Source organism: Natrix helvetica (genome assembly GCF_964273705.1).
Source record: "Natrix helvetica genome assembly, chromosome: 1".
Taxonomy (NCBI): domain Eukaryota; kingdom Metazoa; phylum Chordata; class Lepidosauria; order Squamata; family Natricidae; genus Natrix; species Natrix helvetica.
Window position 1 is genome coordinate 307,579,931 of NC_138548.1, and position 16,854 is coordinate 307,596,784.

Sequence of the window (16,854 nt, forward strand, 5' to 3'; positions counted from 1 at the left end):
AGGAACATCAAACTGGGGAAACCATATTGTAGAATAGGATATGGATAAAAGCAAATTGGAACTGTTGTCTGCTTTTCATTGTAATGTACTGAGCTATCAAGAAAATGTTGTCAGTTATGTCTAAGTTTGAAGAATTTGTTTTAATTCCCTCATTTCAATGTTAAAATAAGTTGAAATCTTCACTTCTTCAAGATTAGCTGTGTCTACAGAAGATGCAAATTTGTTATTCGACTGTCCTGTTCAAATTTAAATTTCAATGTGGACAGATCCCACAAAAATATCCAATTCCATAGGTACCCATTTTCAATTAAATTCATTACTGTACACAGAGCTCAACTCTTACCATATAACCTCATGAGACCTAGTGAATTATTATTTGCTCTTTGTATCATGTAACAGTATATGCCATGTTATGAAGAATCTAAACACCAATTCCAAGACAACTCAAATAATAAAACTAAAAATAAAACATTTTAAAACCATGACCTAAATAACTCTAGTTGTAGAATATCAGTTTATAATGTTCATATTCTTCTAGTACAAACTAAAAATACAGCACAAAGTTACAAGCCACAGCTCACATGGTTTCAAGATGTCTTTTACATTACTGTATAAGCATATACTACATAAATAAAATCAGATGAACTACTTCTAACTAAACATGCAGAGGGGGACTGAAAATGTTCCCAGAAAGTTTACAAAACAAAATCTGTTTTTTTTAAAGCTACCACATCATAAATCCAATTTTTTTCTGCTGATTGCTCAGCATACATCTGTTAAAGATTAGGCCAAGACTCCACAATTTCATAAAAATCCCAGAACCGTAATTTTCCATAGCCTAGCCTTTATCCACTCCTTTCAATGAATATCAACTTAAAATTCCACGCAAACAGAATTTTGTTACTTATACAAACTGTAGATTTTATTTAGGCTTTATATCCCACACCCAGAGATTTATAAGAGCACAACATAATAAAAGCTATCTTAAATCGCCAGCAAAATGTGTACACATTACACACAAAATTTAAAATGTTTGTTTAAAAAGGAATAAAAAGCAAAGTAAATGGCAATCTAAAATACAGGTTGACCCTACTATCATGCAAATTGCTGGTGAACACCCATATACCCTTTACAACTGTTGTCTCCAAGAAGCAAGCAAGGGGATCAGCCAAGAAAATTTTCTAACTGGGAAGTTGCCACTAAGAAGCTTTGCCAAACTTGTACTACGCTATCAGTTGAATCTTCCCGGCTGATCTTAAAGAGAAGGCTAGATGGTATTGAGAGAAACACCATTTTAAGCAAAGAATGTATCCTAAGCTGCTTAGGGTTCTATAAACTAAATACCTTAAACTGGTTCTGGCAGCTCACAAGCAAACCGTGTTACATGGTTCTTTTTAGTCAACCTACTTAAAGATCAAAAAGCTGAGTCTTATGCTATGGTGGTTGCTGCTTCTGAAGTCTTCAAGGTATAGCCCCACATAAAGAATGTGACCAAGAGATTATTAGGAAGTGGATCCATTCAGCTGAAATCCTACTTGTCACACTAGCCAAAGTTTCTTGCTGCTGGAATAACCTATGCTTCTGGGAACTAATTACAATCCCAAACTACTGTACATGGCTGTTATTTCAGAGGAAATGCTCCTTATCCAATATATGCCATTTTCCTAAATCCCAGCCTTCAGAAATATTTATCCAAATATTGCACCAACTTTTATGGAGTCCATATCAATGTCTTCAGTCCATCATTACTTTCTGGGAAGTGGACTAATGATATCAGTCTTGCAGGTATGAGTGAAACAATTTCATTGATCTTTCAATACTCAATTTAAGAAGATGTTCTAGCAACATGCTATGATCAGTAGTATCAACGCTTGATGATAAATCCCAGAAAATCTAAAACACCTGAGATCTCAATTGGGGCAAGCAAGGCTGATTCTATGCTACATTCAGACATGACATCCCAGTGAAATGAAGCTAGGTAACTGATTTATTCCAAATGTGCTGAATGGCTGTCATCCTCTCCAGTACAGGTAGTCCTCGACTTACAACCATAATTGAGCCTAAAATTTCTGGTGTTAAGTGAGACATTTGTTAAGTGAGTTTTGCCCCATTTTCAACCATTCTTACCTCAGCTGTTAAGTGAACCACTGCAATTGATAAGTTAGTAACTTGGTTGTTAAGTCAATCTGTCAATTCCCCATTGACCTAGCTTGTCAGAAGGTCACAAAAGGAAACCCCAATGACCTTGGGACATAGAATCAGTCATAAATATGAACCAGTTGCCAAGCATCTGAATTTTGATCACGTGATCACCGGGATGCTGCAAAGAGCATAACTGTGAAAAACAGTCAAGTCACTTTTTCAGTGCTGTTGCAACTTTGAACAGCCAGTAAATGAACTGGTGGAAATTGGAGACTATTTGTACCCAGTTTAAGAAAAAAAAATATTTACCATTGGAAAGCAGTTGTCCAGATCCTCAGGGACTAAGAAAGAGTTATTCAAAGGAGACAAACCTTCTTTAAGGCAATGAGCGTCTAAAGATTTATTAACTATCTAAATCCAACTAATAAGACCTTCCTTTCTAAATTCAAAAGTTACAATGGACAAATATCTAGAAGTCCAGGTAGGTAGATCAATGACAAAACCGGGCAGTGAAGATGCCCTCTTTCCTTGTCATGTGCTCCTTTGTTACTCCCTTTACAGAAATTTATTCTTGAATGACCTTCACCTTCCCCACCCTGAGGAAATGCCCAGGCAAAGAGCACAACTTTTATTTGTTGCTCCTCTTGTCTGATAAGAACCCAATTAATCCTCTCTTTGTGCCTCTATTTAATCTATTCACTTTACTGATAGCTAAAAGCTATTATACACCTGATCTATTTACTTATATTTTATGTTATTAGGGCACTCTTTCTCTTGTATTATTATATTTTTGTTCTTTGCTATTTGTTTCATTTCTTGGGAAACATTATTTACTTGAGTGCATTGTTTCATTTTGTGGGTGTTATTACCTTGCTATTCTCTAGTCTTCTGGCTATGATAAATGATTTGATCTGATGCTCCATTGATAACCTGCAATATAGTGAGATTTGCACTACTTGCACTTTAGCCGTTTACAGTTTGGCTCCCTTGCTTAGATCAGCTCAGAAAAGCAAGGGGATTTCTGGGCCCATCCTAAAAGGAGATGGGTCTCTGTAGCAAATAGCCGCAACAGTATTTGTTAATTCCCTGGTCGCTCATGATATTACCGCCTCAAAAAGAAATGACCAGTAATTATATCTTGAGGGCCCTCACCAAGCATTTAAGAATCTATTAGCGTCTGTTCTCTGAGGAAGCTCTCTCTGGTTTTCCACCTGGGCTCACTCACACCCAGCTCAAATCCTACTGCAGTTCTGCTTACACTGTTCCTCACACCCCACCCCACCCGTAACGTATTTCAATTCTGATAGATGTTACAGGAAGGAGCCACAAGTTCTGGGAGGGAAATTAAACCCTCACCCTCTCCACTGATAGTGATAATCCTACCTCCTTCTCAGAAAGGTTTTGCACTTCTGCTGACAGTGCAGATGTTTAACATTAAAACATGGCGTAGACATGAGGGGAAATAAGAGAAAGCCATTAGTGATACTGTACTGGCAACCACATGCCCTCCAGGAATTTCTCCCACTACCTTACAACAGTATTTCTGGACATATCAATGCACACATACATAATAAGTACTGGGGGAAAACCACTTTGCTTTAGTTAATAGTGCCCTGCTGAAAAAATGTTTAAAAGTAAGTAATATTAAATACTTTATTCTAAAAAAAGAAGTCATTATTAAATTGTGCCAGTACAGAGTCTTTTGCTATTTAATTACATTAAATTAACTTTTACTGTTCCCTTTTAATTTGGGCCTATGCTAATGCCCCTGTTGCTGGCAAATTATTAGTTGTTCTGCAACAATAAAGGTAGGATTCACCTCCCTCCAATGTTCCCTCTAAGCATTTATGGTAATTACCATTTTTCACACCACAACAAAGCTCTCATTTCTAATCCATAATTCACTACAACTGATATCTAAAAGGAAGGAGCCAGCATTTATGCATCCTGCTATGTTACGCTCTCACTGCCTTCTGCTACAGTTCTTTTCCTTCTCCTACCTACCTGGGGCTGGATAAGGCAGAACCACACAAAGAATTTTTTATTCTTTTCCCCCATTTAACTATACTGTCCCCAAAAGGCATGAGGGGAAAACTACATGTCAGGGCTCCAAAGTCAAAACTGATGCTGTAGGATAGAAAATCCCAAAAAAACAACAACAACCCAGAATTAAATCAATATACAATACTGTGTATATACAATATACAGAAAATTACCTAAACAAAGAATGACAAATGTAAATTTCTGGTCTATCATTTCTGTAGGGTTATGAAAATATAGAATTCAAAAAAACTGAAAAAGGATTTTTCACCATTCAACAAATGGTGAAACCAAAGAATCTTTTGCAATGTGAATTCAAACCTTTGTTAAGGTTTTCACAAAAATTGAATTCTTTGGAAATACCCTTGCACAATGCTGAATATTCCAATTGTACATATTAAAGACAAGGTTTGAACTACAAAGACAGTAACATTTCTAAAAGGTGAATAATTTTCAGATCAATGAGCTTTGTTTTTTCATTGTCCAAACAATTACCAATTCCGAACAAGAGAACATTTCTCTAATGAACCCTTAAAACTAATCTGTTTCAAAATTGAGATTTGTGTGTGTGTGTGCGCACGCGCACTTAAGAGGCGGGAAATGTGGGCCAGAAAAATCTAAGTTCCCCAAATTGTCCAGTGAAGAACATGTCAAACATCAAAACAAACAGAAGGCCCATACATCTCTGGCAATTCTAGAGAAGCCAGATTGAGAAAAAAATCCTGTGGGGTTTGTGCTCCTTAAATAGCAACGGAAATGCCAACAGGCCTGAGCACTCTGCGGCAGAGGGAAGAAAGAGAAGGACGGACCTTTGCTGGTGGGCAGATGGATCACTCAAGCTCAACCTTCAAGGATCCTTTAGCAGCCCATTTCCCAGTTCTGGAAGGAGATCCGGCAGATGTCACAGAAGAGGGACATTAAGGGGACGCGCAGCTGCCCTTTTAAGGGGACTACATGGCAGGACGCCAGAGCAAAGGAGCTAAAGGGGGATCAAGGATCCAGCACCTAGTGGCTCCTGTGACACTGCATGGAGGGTGGGTGTGGTGGGGAGGAGGGAATATACCTGGGATCTGCCTGATATACCAAAGGACAACGAAGCCAGCAGCTGCAGGGTCTCCAACCTTGGCAACTTAAAGCCTGGAGAACTTCAATTCCCAGAATCCCTCAGCCCGCTTTGCTGGCTGGGGAATTCTGGGAGTTGAAGTCCTCCAGGCTTAAAGTTGCCAAGGTTGGAGACCCCTGAAGGGGCATCTTAAGCAGGGGGGGGGGGTGCATTTACAATCCTCACTATATACCCACCCCGCTAGCCAGACAGCTCATCTGACCGTAGTCCCTATCCTCACGGCTCTTCCTCTGCCAAAGGGTCAAAAAAAACCTCAATAAATCTCTGCGCGAAGCCAAAGCCTGGCCGCCCCAAAAAGCGTGCGATCGGCCAAAAGCTTGGCTGGCCAAATTCTCCAAGCGCTTCCTGCCTGTGTCCACCCACCCCATCCCGCTCCCCAATCGGCCTTCCTATGCCTGCCGCCCCTGCTGCAGAAGGAGCCGCTTCGGCAGCCAGACAGACAGACAGCCCAGCTGCCGCCGACGCAAACCGTGCCCCCCTCACCTCCTTCAGCTGCTCCATCTCGGTGCGGATGGTTTCGTACTCCAGCTCCAGCTCCTCGTACTGCTGCTTGAGCTGCTGCTTCTCTTCCAAGACGACCAGCCCGTACTCGGCAGCCTGGATCTTCTCCCGGGTGGTTTCGCTCAGCTCCTGGAAGAGCCGCTTGATCTCGGCGCGCAGCCACTCGGGCTCCGACTCCATCACCAGTTTGGTATATTCTTCCTCTTCCACGGCGAGAGACATCTTCGCAGCAGGCGGCGGCGGCCCAGAGGGTGGGGTGGGGGGGGGTTTCCAGACCGGCAAAAAGGAAGGAAATGCGGCAGGGAAAGCAAAGCAGGAGGAGGACGGACCCCGCAGTACCCTCCGCCCCTTCAGCACCTTCGGCACCCCGCCAGCCCCTCGGCCACCACCATGGTCCTCCCCTCTCCAGCGCCGCTTGCCCGGCGTGCCATTAACCGGGGACGATCGCCCGGTGCTTACACCATGATTCCTGCCTCTCCCCCCCACCCGAGTCTCTGACTGCGGCTGCGAAACTCCCTGGGAATGTAAACCGCAGTGAAATCATTCAAAAGGAACGGCCAACCGATGCACCCGAGGCATTGTAGGACTTGTAGTCTCGGCTCCTTTGCAGCCGAGCTCAGATGGGGCCTGTGAAGACTACGATTCCCACAATGCATAGGGAGGCAAGCCCAGATGGATGGCAAGCTCCGGCCTCTTTAAGGAATTTTCTTGCACAGGAAGAATCAATCTGGCAGCACGGCGCTGTTATTATATCCTCGGTGCAAGTGTGGTTGTGTCAAAGCGCCGTCTGTTTGAATACTGACCCCTAGCGGCCCTTCCTAGTTGAGTTCGCTGTAGAGACGTGGGGACGAGGAATGGGATGTACTGCAGAATACCTTTTGAATTGTTCATTCTTGCACTGATAGCTGGCACAGCCTGTGATAAGATTTAAGCTAAAATTCTGCAGATGTTTAAATGGCTGCACCAGTGGTGGGATTCTAAATTTTTTACTTCCAGTTCTGTGGTGGGCATGGTAGGGGAAGGATACTGCAAAATCTCCATTCCCTCCCCACTCCAGGGGAAAGATACTGCAAAATCCCCATTGTACAGCACCTTCTTCATTCATTAGGCACCAGAAAAAATTTCACTAAATTGGACATGGCGCAGGCATACCAACAACTGCCTGTAGATGGCGCTATGGTGGAGGCCCAAGCCACTGTGATGCACAAAGGTGCATTCAAATGTCACCCCCTGCAATTCGGCGTTAGTATCACCAGTGGATTGTTCCAAAGCGTCATGGAACGGCTTTTGCAGGGGATTCCAGGAGTCGTCCCCTATTTCGATGACACCTTGGTATCGGCTGCAAACGAGGCGCAACTTTTAAAACATGTACGAACAGTTTTGGCTCGAATTAGAGACAAAGGCATCCGGCTCAAAAAAGAGAAATGCCAAATTAACGTGCCAAGGGTTGAATTCTTAGGGTACCTAATCGATGGTTCTGGGATTCACCCGATCACACAAAAAAATCAAAGCAATTTAGGATGCCCCCACACCTCGCAATCAAACCAAGCTGCAGGTGTTCCTCGGACTCCTTAATTTCTACAGCGTCTTTCTTAAACAGAAAGCCACCGTTGCTGAGCCCTTAGCCCTCCTGGCTAAGAACGCGAAGTGGTCCTGGGGAAAAGCCGAGGCAGCCGCATTTGCCATGGTAAAACAACTCCTGTCAGCGGATTCCTTCCTAGTACAGTACAGCCAGACCCTGCTGTTGGTGCTGACCTGCGACACTTCCCGGTTCAGCGTTGGCACCGTCCTCAGTCACCGCATGCCCAACGGAACCGAAGCCCCTATTGCATTTGACTCCAGGACCTTGTCTGCCGCAGAGCGGAACTACAGCCAGCTGAACCATGAGGCTTTGGCTCCAGTGGCCGGAGTAAAGAGGTTCCATGAGTATCTATATGGCCGGGACTTCGAACTGGTTATGGACCACAAGCCGTTGTTGGGCTTACTGGCTGGGGACCGACCTACACCAGTGTCATTATCACCCCACATGACCAGATGGACCATCTTCCTAGCTGCCTATTCCTACCGTCTTATCCACCGACCAGGCTCCACTTTGGGGCACGCTGACTCTCTCAGCCACTGCCCACTGCCTGAACTTCTTGCTGACCCTACCCCCGAGACGCCAGTCCTCCTCACTGACTGCCTTGAGACTGGGCCTGTCTCGTCCAGTGACGTTGCCTGTCACTCTGCAAAGGACTCCACCATCAAGTAAATTTTGAACTGGGTGTGGAGGGGGTTGCCCAAGGGGCCTGTTGGGGCTGATTTCAAAATGTATATTGCCAAACCCGATGAGTTATTAGTTATAAATGGCTGTTTACTGTGGGGGGACCAGGTTGTTGTTCCACCCAAACTGTGCATTGCAGTATTAGAGGCTTTACACGTAGGGCATCCTGGAATTGTCAGGATGAAGTCTTTGGCTAGGAGTTACGTGTGGTGGCCTAACATGGACAGGGAGATCGAAGAATGGGTAGCTACCTGCACACCATGCCAGGAGTCCAGACCAGCTCCCCCAGAGGCGCCCGCTAAGGAGTGGGAGCGACCTCAAGCACCATGGTCTAGGGCACATTGACTTTGCTGGCCCAGTTCATGGCCAGACATTTCTCGTAGTTGTGGATGCCTACTCGAAATGGTTAGAGGTAGTCCTGATGACCTCCACTAAGGCAGAAGCGGTCATCAACGTGCTACGGAGACTTTTTTCCACGCACGGCCTGCCTGATGTCTTGGTCTCTGACAATGGGCCCCAATACATGGCATGCAATTTGAGACCTTCCTAGCAGCACAGGGAATCAGGCATGCCCTGGTCGCACCATTCCATCTGGCCTCCAATGATCAGGCAGAGAGAATGGTGAGATCTGCAAAAGAGGCCCTCTCTAGGATGGGCCCGGGAGATTGGCAAACATCGGTTGACCACAATTTGCTAATTCAGCACATCATACCCAGTGCCACTACTCTGCCTCATCGCCTTCAGACTCCACAAGCAAGATTCGGACATTTAGCGTAAGGGGATTCAGTATATGCCCACAACTACACCGGAGGAACTCTGTGGATTCCTGCCACAGTGGTAGGCATCACCGGCCCTCGCTCTTACCTCCTAGAGCTTGAGGACGGTAGGAATTGGAGAAGGCATATTGACCAACTCTGTGGCCGCCTCTCTAACTCCACTCTTAGACAACCAGAGGTAACTCCTGCACGAGTTAGCCAAAGCCCTACCCAAACGGAGCAAACACTCACTCCTTCCATGGCCAGCTCAAGCCCGAGGGTACTGGGAAACTTATCTGGTTATGTTGCAGGCCTGCAGCGAGCTCCGAGCAAACCGGCTCTAGAAGCTCCAGCCGTGACCTTTGAAAGATTCCAGGAGCTTCCACCAAGCAGAGCTGCGGAGCAAACAGGTCCATCCGACCTGTCCAAGGAAACCCCTCCTACTGAACTGCGCAGGTCAGGCAGAGCTACCCAAAAGCCCGCCTACCTGCATGACTACGTAACAAGTAGGATTGTTCCATCTAAGAGGGGAGGGGTGTTAGATACTTGTTCTAACTACAGTGGTTTCCACCAAGGTTCTCTGTTCCGGCGGGAACAGAGGTTTAATCCTATTGGTCGAAGGGTCTGACAGCTCCTTATAAAAGGACTGCTGTCAGACTCAACCTTCGCTGGATTGTTCTATCTTGTTGTACTTAATAAAGAGCTGTTGTTACCATTAAGCCTGTATGTGCTTATCCAATCTAACACTAGCAACACTGAGCTCTCCACTATTAAGTAAAAGCACAAGGGTGACTGCATCTGACAAACTCAAAATGCTTGTGAAATTACCAATGGTTTTGCTTAACCGAATCATTATTTACTGAATCCAATTTTCTAGGTTCACGTGACATATTCGGATCATAAAATAATCACGCAACATACTAAACCATATCAGCCATATGTTAGCCAAGCTGGGGAAAAAATGATGGTGCTGCCCTCGTGAAAAATCAACATCTGGCATTTTTTAGTTACAGAAAGGAAATTATTGATCAATCAGAATAGAGCTGGAAGGGACCTCGGAGGTCTTCTAGTCCATCCCTCTGGTCAAGCAGGAGATCCTATATCATTTTAGACAAGTGACTGTCCAGTCTCTTCTTAAACCCCTCCAGTGATGAAGAACCCACAACTTCTGAAGGCAAGCTATTTCAATGGTTACATCAAATTATGCATGGCATGGGAGAAAAATTAAGAAGTTTTTGTCTTATTTCATGAAAACAGTAAAATCTAGAGACACCAAACAAAAGTAAACGGTGGGATATGTCAATACAAATAAAAGGAATGTCTTCCTCACCTAGTACAAAATTCAGCAAAGAGCTTGCTTCAGCAGGAGTTTGTAAATATGGCAGTTTTAAAGGAATATAAATACTTTGCCAAAGATAACACTATAAATTCAACAAACCTGTTGTTTGCTTAAAATAGGATATCAACTCCATTTTATATGGGGAGAAAAAAAAGGCTAAGCATCATATTGCATTGATGTGAACTTCCTTTTGGACTTGGACATACCTGTGGACTTCCCAGGAAAGCTTTCTCAAAGGTATTCTTAGGAGGACAGAAAGCTGAATATTGCTTTATGTACATTTCCTGACAAAATATATTGGAAAATCCCATTGGGAGGAAATTCCACTTGGAGCTAAGGTTAGGTCTCCATGTATTCATGGAGCAAAATGAATATTGCTAATATATTTGTAGATGAGAGAAATGCTTAGGAGGACAATGGCCTCTTGAACCTCCCTTATCTACATTTACTGATAAAATACATGGGTAAATCCCATTGGGGGGGGGGGGACCCACTTAGGGTTAGGCCGCCACAAATTCGAAGAGCAAAATGGACATCGCCAATGCATTCGTAACTCAGAAAATGCTTAGGAGGAGGATGACCTTTCGAGCCTGCCTTATCTCTGTTTCCTGGTAAAATGCATGGAAAAATCCCATTAGAGCAAAAACCCACTTAGACTTACAGTTAGGTCTCCAGGAATGCATAGAGCTAAAAAGACATTGTGAACAGATTCATAAGGCAACAGTATGTGCAGAGGGCAGTGACCTTTCAAGTCTGATTTTCCTGATAAAATACATGGGAAAACCCCATTGAAAGGAAAACCTACTTAGGTATAGGATTGGGTCTTCATTAATTTGGAGAACAAAATGGATTCATAGCTCAGAAAATGCTTAGGCCGTTGATAACCTTTCAAGCCTGCCTTTATATGTTTCCTGGTAAATACATAGGAAAATCCCACAGGAGGGGGTGGATTTAGGATTAGGTCTCCATGAATTCAGAGAACAAAATGGATATTGCCATCAAATTCATAGCCAATAGGCATGTTTAGTAGGGGCTCTGTTTTTCAAGACTGTCTTAGTTACCTTTCCTCGTAAAGTATATGGGATAATCTCATTGTGGGGAAATTCACTTAGAGTTAGGTTTCCATGAATTTGTAGAGTAAAATGGACATTGCCAATTATTTTTAAGAAGAGATTGGATAACAATTTGTCTGAAGGGTTTCCTGCCTAAGCAGTGGGTTGGACTAGAAGACCTCCAAGGTCCCTTCCAACTCTCCTATTCTATTCTATTTCTATTTTGTTCTATTTCTATTCTAATTGATTCAAGCACATTGGTAGGAGCGTGGTGAGTTTTCAAGCCTGCTTAAATTACATGTCCTGATAAAATACAAAGTAAAATCCCATTGGGGGCAAATCCATTTAGGATTAGAGTTAGGTCTTCATGAATTCAGTGAGTAAAATGGACAGTAACAACGGATTCATAGGACATCGGTATGTTTAGCAGGTTGCTGACTTTTCAATCCTGCCTTCCTTGTGAAATACATGGGAAAATCCAATTTGGGGTCAAATCTACTGAAGGTTTAGGCTTTGGTCCCAATGAAGTTGAGGACAAGATGGATATTGCCATGAAGAGGCAGAATGTGGACCTGGAATCAGTCTTTTTATCTGATAATCCTTCTTTTATACTCAGAAGTGGCACGAAACTGAGAAGATGGGTGCCTATTAAATCAAAACAAGCACACCTGAAGATTACATTAGGTGACATTTGTTGTGACCTGCCCAAGATTAAAACACTTTAATCTTCTTCCTTTCAATCATTTTGATCCAAACTGATCTAAATATTTAAAACATTTCTTTTAATAATGTGGTCTACAAGTTGTAGCTTCAGAGCCAGGAGCTGTTCTGATTTACTAATTCCTGGATTTTTTTAGCCTATGATTAGATTTATCATGTGAATGTATAACACTCTCATTGTTTGTTATTAAACTCGCCTGAAACCAAAATATTAAGAAGTTTGATTTAATCCACCCCTATGTATTTAATTAACAATGTTTTCTGATCTTTTCTGAGTATACCCGTGGAGTTTGTTCACATGTCCTTTAACATCTTAACAGGTATTTAGTTAATTTCTCATTTATGCATTCAGGGCCATCTGCCTAGATTTAATTCAAGATTTGGGGATGTTTCAATATCTTATATAAACTTTCTATGGGACCTCCATTAATGGGAATTGAAAATAAGCAGGTGGAAGGTAAACCTCATAGATAAAAGTTGAGAGCCCAACAAAAGCCATTCAGAAATTTCTTAAGGTAAATTTTAGCATCTGCTTTTGAGTCCAGATTTCAATTAGTTCTTTTTTTAAATACATATTTAAATTAAATATATGATTGAAATACAAAACTGGGGGGGGGGACCCCATATATCCAAAAAAGAAAAAATGACCCAATTATCAAATAAAGTTTAATTTTAAACATATGGAATCCACCCAGGTTGGATGTTTGAAAAAAAAAACCACAGATAAATTCTCCTCCCCTTTACATAACAGGTCTACAAATAGTTATAAATGTTCCCATCCCTATTTAACAAGAATACTATATTAAATAAATATTTATCTATATTATGATGGGTCAATTTTCAAATAGAAACCCCTTCACCTGGAATATTTGTTTATTTAATTCAGTATTTAACCAACTATTTCTACCTTTTCTAAGAGTCCAGAAATGTATTAGCAAGCAAAGGATTTCCATTTCAACCAAAAGGCTGCATTTGCAAGTTAGCATCTTGTTTTCCACGTCCTAAGCTTGAATTCACATGGTGTACTGAATCCCCAAAGTGTGACCAGCAAATTCAGGAAATTCTAGAGTTCAAGGGCAAGTGTATTGTGCAAACACAGCTTCTTTGTGATGCTATTCTTTGAAGAAAGATTAATTAATCTGAACTGGACAAGGTCTTGCCAACAACCTGTTCCTTTTGTTATAATCTCTTTAATCAACAGTCTACACCAGTCTAGTTTTGGTTACTTCAGGGACAAAGTCCTACCATTTTCTTAGAAACATCTTTAGAAGTAGCTTGCTAGTATCTTCTTCCTCAGTGAAGGAACTTATTAGTATATTTTATCACTTTTAAATATATTATATGATTGACTACTGAGACTCGCCCAGCATTTTACAGGAATATGGCTTCCAGTTAAAGGCTGATCTTTGTTGGTTTAGCATTACCTTAATGTAGAATGAAGACAAGATAACTCAGATGTCATTGTTCTAGTTTAAATTCCAGGGAGGAAACAAAGATTAACTCTTTTTTTTTGTCAGGCCCTAAAATAACATAACTTTTTGTGTTTTCTGCACTCCTTATGTGATGGAAGGAGATGGCAGGGTTGCTGCTTTAACTCCAGCAGAAAAATTCTTTTGGCTCTACTGAAAAGCAACATATCGGTATAAAAGCTTTACCTAGGGTATTTTGGGGGATGATTGTTCCAGAACAACAACAATTTTTCCAGTACTTTTTTAAAAATATGAACATTGTTTTAATGTTAATCATTTTATTGTCTTTTAGCACTGGTTATTTGTTGATGATTTTCATTGTTCTGTACACTGGCACCCATTAGAGGGGAAAGTAGCATGAAAATCAAATTGTTGTGATCAGTGCTGTTTTTTATAGGCCTCCTTTGCAATCATGTTTGCCAAGTAGAAGCAATATCAGGCATTTGGGGGAGGGGGTTTTCTGACTACAAGGTAGGTAGATTGACATGTCTTGTTAAATCACAACATTGTTCTGTTTTGGTGTTGCACAATATCTGAGATGGGCTAAACCTGACACATATAGAAGCATCCTAACTGAAAGCCTTTGTAAGGGAGCTGCAATGCCACAGCCACAGGATTGGAAGAAATCTTAGGTTTTGGTCATGCTCTAATTTTCTAAGCAAGTTCCCGATCTTTCCCTTTTGTGACTCATTTCATTTTTATTCCATTTTGAAGTTGCCGTTTGTTCCCTCAACTCACAGTGCAGTAAATAGGGCAAGCTGAGTAACTTAAGGCGAGAAGGCATGAAGCAAAACCTATAGGCATCTCTGCTGACTGGATCAGGTTTTTTTCCATACAAAAAGCATACTGCATCTCAAACCATCAGGGAAATTAGAGGGGAAAGGCTTAGTATTCAGCAGGCACAATATCTTTGGAACTATGGAAAAATGCAGTAAGCTTGCTCATTCCTGGCAAAGGTGATTTATAACTCAGAAGCAAATACTCTGTGATTAACCCCTGCAGTTGATTAAAAATCTGCATTCTCACAACATGTATCTCTATGTCTAATTGAAAAGCAGTTTATTCGACTGACCTGAACTATAAACTAAATGCATGTTATGCTAGGCTACAATGAAACTAACTCATTTTGATCCGCTGTTCCATAGAAATGCAGCAAACATTTGTGTTATTTTATAACTAAGACAGCTGCTATTTATCCCATTGTTAGTACAAGTCTGATCCCTTCTCCAAAAGCTATACATATAGAGTAAACCTCACAGTATTAAGTTTTAAAGAGCATCTGTTTTAACAAATACCCTTAATGTTAAGCAGTTTCCTTTACCTTGTTCCTTATCTTTGCATCTTCAGCATCCAGCTTCCCGATAGAGCAGTTCAATGACTTCACAGTTTTCCCTTATCAGCCACTGTACATGAAACTTAGCAGGTGCATGAATTTATAAGCCCTCCCTGTACAGGTAGCCATGACAGTGCTGTCATAGTGCAAGTCCTTCTCGCTTTTCTGTGAATATGATGTCACAATATATGCACAAAGAGGTGGAGCTTTGCTGCTTTTATCATTGTCCACTTTCATTATCTCCACTCTCCAGACACCAAAGCTTCCCCATAAGGTACAAGATATTTCATATTGTCCAGAGAAACTGATCATTGTACCGTTATTTTGGCTTAGTGTCCAACCATCCCCTTACGCAGTGTGGAAAGACAGCCTCTAGAAGTTGAGCTTGTAGAATAGGTAGTAAGTTACTTAATTTATCCAAAGTTTGATTCTCAAGAAGAGGCTGTCTTGGAATATATTTTTTTTACAGTCGGGCGCCAAAAATCACTGGCCATGCTATGCACCATAAAGGCTGGTTCTGCCTTAGGCACAGTCACATTGGGCTAATCCTGTGCGGTGCAGACAAGAGCTTCTACTATGGTTCCCTGGCTACACAGTAGTTAAAAAAGTAGAACAGGAAGAATAACTTCCAAAGGCTTCCTTTCTCCCTAAGATTTCTTTCCCTGGACTCATGCTTGAAATAAAGCCAAATTACGTGTTTCCTGCCAGGGCTGTCATTTCAAAACCACCACATTGATTCATTCCTGCTTTGTTCTCTTGCACGATCAGAAAGAGGTCATTTCAGCCTATTATAAGGCCTGTTCCGTGTCTTGTCTTCCTTTCCCAATATAAATCAGTTATCATTCTTATCTGATGACCCAGTTGTAATTTGGTAAGCCAAACTCACCAAGCACATTGCTTCCCCTATTGCACTGACTATACTAAAAGACCAAGAATGCAAAATTATCAAGAATTGATACTTTCAGGTATGATAAATCATCTGAATGATTATTTTTTTCATTAGTAAGTGGGGTACAGAAAAGACAGCTGCAACATTATACCCTAAAGTTACTTTTATTGTGGTAGATGTTTATATATCAATGCAATGCTTTTGTACCCAGAGGTGGTTACATCTGCATGGTTTGCTTAGTGGATATGATTCTTAATTTAGTGCCTCAGATCACAATAGATTAACTATATATATAAAAAATTGTAGAAAGCTCGTGTATTGCGGAACATCTAAGGCAGAGTTTAAAAGATCAAATTTTTGCATTATAGCCTTTTGTAAAATAATAATAATAATAATAATAATAATAATAATAATAATAATAATAATAATAATGCCATCAAAGATTTTATTAAAACAGAAAAAAATATGATTCTAGAAAGAATAATCCAGATCCTCATATAGAATTTTCAAATTATATTAAATATGAAAAGCACTTCTGTTGCATGATCTGAAGTCAATGGTTAATTTTAAAGAGAGGTTAAGATTCAAGGTAATTAAAAGCCACATTGCTGTTTTCAGTGCAAGCTTTCCACATGGACTCTTTACCATTAACTAGAAAAATAGCCATAGTGTTTTGATCATGTGAGAGAGAAAAGAGAGGGTGAGGTACCACTTAGTTCCGTGTTTGCATATTATGATACGTCTTGCCTTGATGGGATCATCATGAAAATATAATCAGGCTTCTCACCTCCCATTATCTACAAATTCTGCTTTATTATTTTTTTCTTTAGGAGTTAAAAGAAATGTGTCCTAAATATTTGGGAAGTGCATTGTATAGCTTGGGAGACAGATGAGGAAGTCATTTCCTCCATACCAAACGGCTAAAATTCTGATAGCAAAAGCATCTTCAAAAATAAATAAATCTAGTGGTCTAAGTAATGAGGCAGTTCATACTGGGAGAAGAGATCTCTCCGATAAATATGTTCTAAGGCAGGGTTGTCAAACTCAAGCCCCAGGGAGGCAGATCTGGCCGATGTGGTACTTAGATCTGGCCCCTTGGGGCTGCCCTGGAAACAGCGAAAGACTGGGCCACGGTGCCTCTGCAAGCAAAAACAGAGGGCCGTGAGATCCATTTTCACTGGCAGAGGGTTGCAGGAGGCCATCACAGCCAAAAACTGCAGTCCTCCTG

The 16,854-nt window shown here is 41.5% G+C and overlaps 1 protein-coding gene across 3 annotated transcripts in view; it reads right to left on the bottom strand.

Moving 5' to 3' along the window:
- BICD2 (BICD cargo adaptor 2) overlaps nt 1-6,293 on the bottom strand; it is a 105,550-nt gene extending 99,257 nt beyond the window's left edge. For 2 of the 3 annotated variants that reach the window (XR_014174091.1, XM_081938377.1), the window contains exon 1: nt 5,789-6,293. Coding sequence is in view for 2 of the 3 variants with exons in the window: in XM_081938377.1 (XP_081794503.1) it covers nt 5,789-6,028 (240 nt within the window). In the remaining variant the exon portion in view is untranslated. The remainder of the gene's footprint in view (nt 1-5,788) is intronic. The other variant, XM_081938378.1, reaches the window with a different exon arrangement.
- Nucleotides 6,294-16,854: the final 10,561 nt, after the last annotated feature.